We start from the raw sequence: 756 nt of genomic DNA on the forward strand, positions 1-756 counted from the left end.
TGATTGGCTTTTTGAAGCGAGGTTTGACGCCTTCCTTGCCTTGTGCGCAGAGTTCAAGGAGGCCTTCTCCCTGTTCGACAAGGACGGAGATGGCACCATCACCACAAAGGAGCTCGGCACTGTCATGAGGTCGCTGGGTCAGAACCCCACAGAGGCCGAACTCCAGGATATGATCAACGAGGTGGATGCCGACGGTACGCCGCCGCCCATTTTGCCATTTGTCTTCTCCTTTTTTCGTCGCATCATACGCGATTTGGTGCTAATCACGTAGGCAACGGGACGATCGACTTCCCCGAGTTCTTGACGATGATGGCCAGGAAGATGAAAGACACCGACAGCGAGGAGGAGATCAAGGAGGCGTTCAGGGTCTTTGACAAGGCGAGTCCGACTTGCGCTCCTCCATTGTCTTCCGCCGCTCACGTGTGCTCGCGCGTGCGACTCGACAGGACGGCAACGGCTTCATCAGCGCGGCGGAACTGCGTCATGTGATGACTAATCTGGGCGAGAAGCTGACGGATGAGGAAGTGGACGAGATGATCAGAGAAGCGGACTTGGACAGTGACGGACAGGTCAACTATGAAGGTACACTCTCCCGTTTTGCTCGTGACTCTCATTTGCGATTTGGCACGGGTCTCGTTTTTTGACATTGTCTTTTGGTATGTTTGTTTGTGTGTTTCCAGAGTTTGTCTCGATGATGACTTCCAAATGAAGCAGATGCGCAGAAACAAAGAATCAGTCAAATGTTTCACTTACCTC

At 52.8% G+C, this 756-nt stretch overlaps 1 protein-coding gene across 1 annotated transcript; it reads left to right on the forward strand.

The window, feature by feature from the left end:
• Positions 1-124: 124 nt before the first annotated feature.
• On the forward strand, positions 125-749 carry LOC109509015 (calmodulin-like). The gene is made up of 4 exons (XM_019858951.1): positions 125-194; positions 272-378; positions 447-582; positions 681-749. Exons 1-4 carry the CDS (start codon positions 125-127, stop codon positions 707-709), a joined length of 342 nt encoding a protein of 113 aa, XP_019714510.1. The 3' UTR covers positions 710-749.
• The last annotated feature ends 7 nt before the right edge of the window (positions 750-756 follow it).

Source organism: Hippocampus comes, unplaced genomic scaffold (genome assembly GCF_001891065.2).
Source record: "Hippocampus comes isolate QL1 unplaced genomic scaffold, H_comes_QL1_v1.1 C16728824, whole genome shotgun sequence".
NCBI lineage: Eukaryota > Metazoa > Chordata > Actinopteri > Syngnathiformes > Syngnathidae > Hippocampus > Hippocampus comes.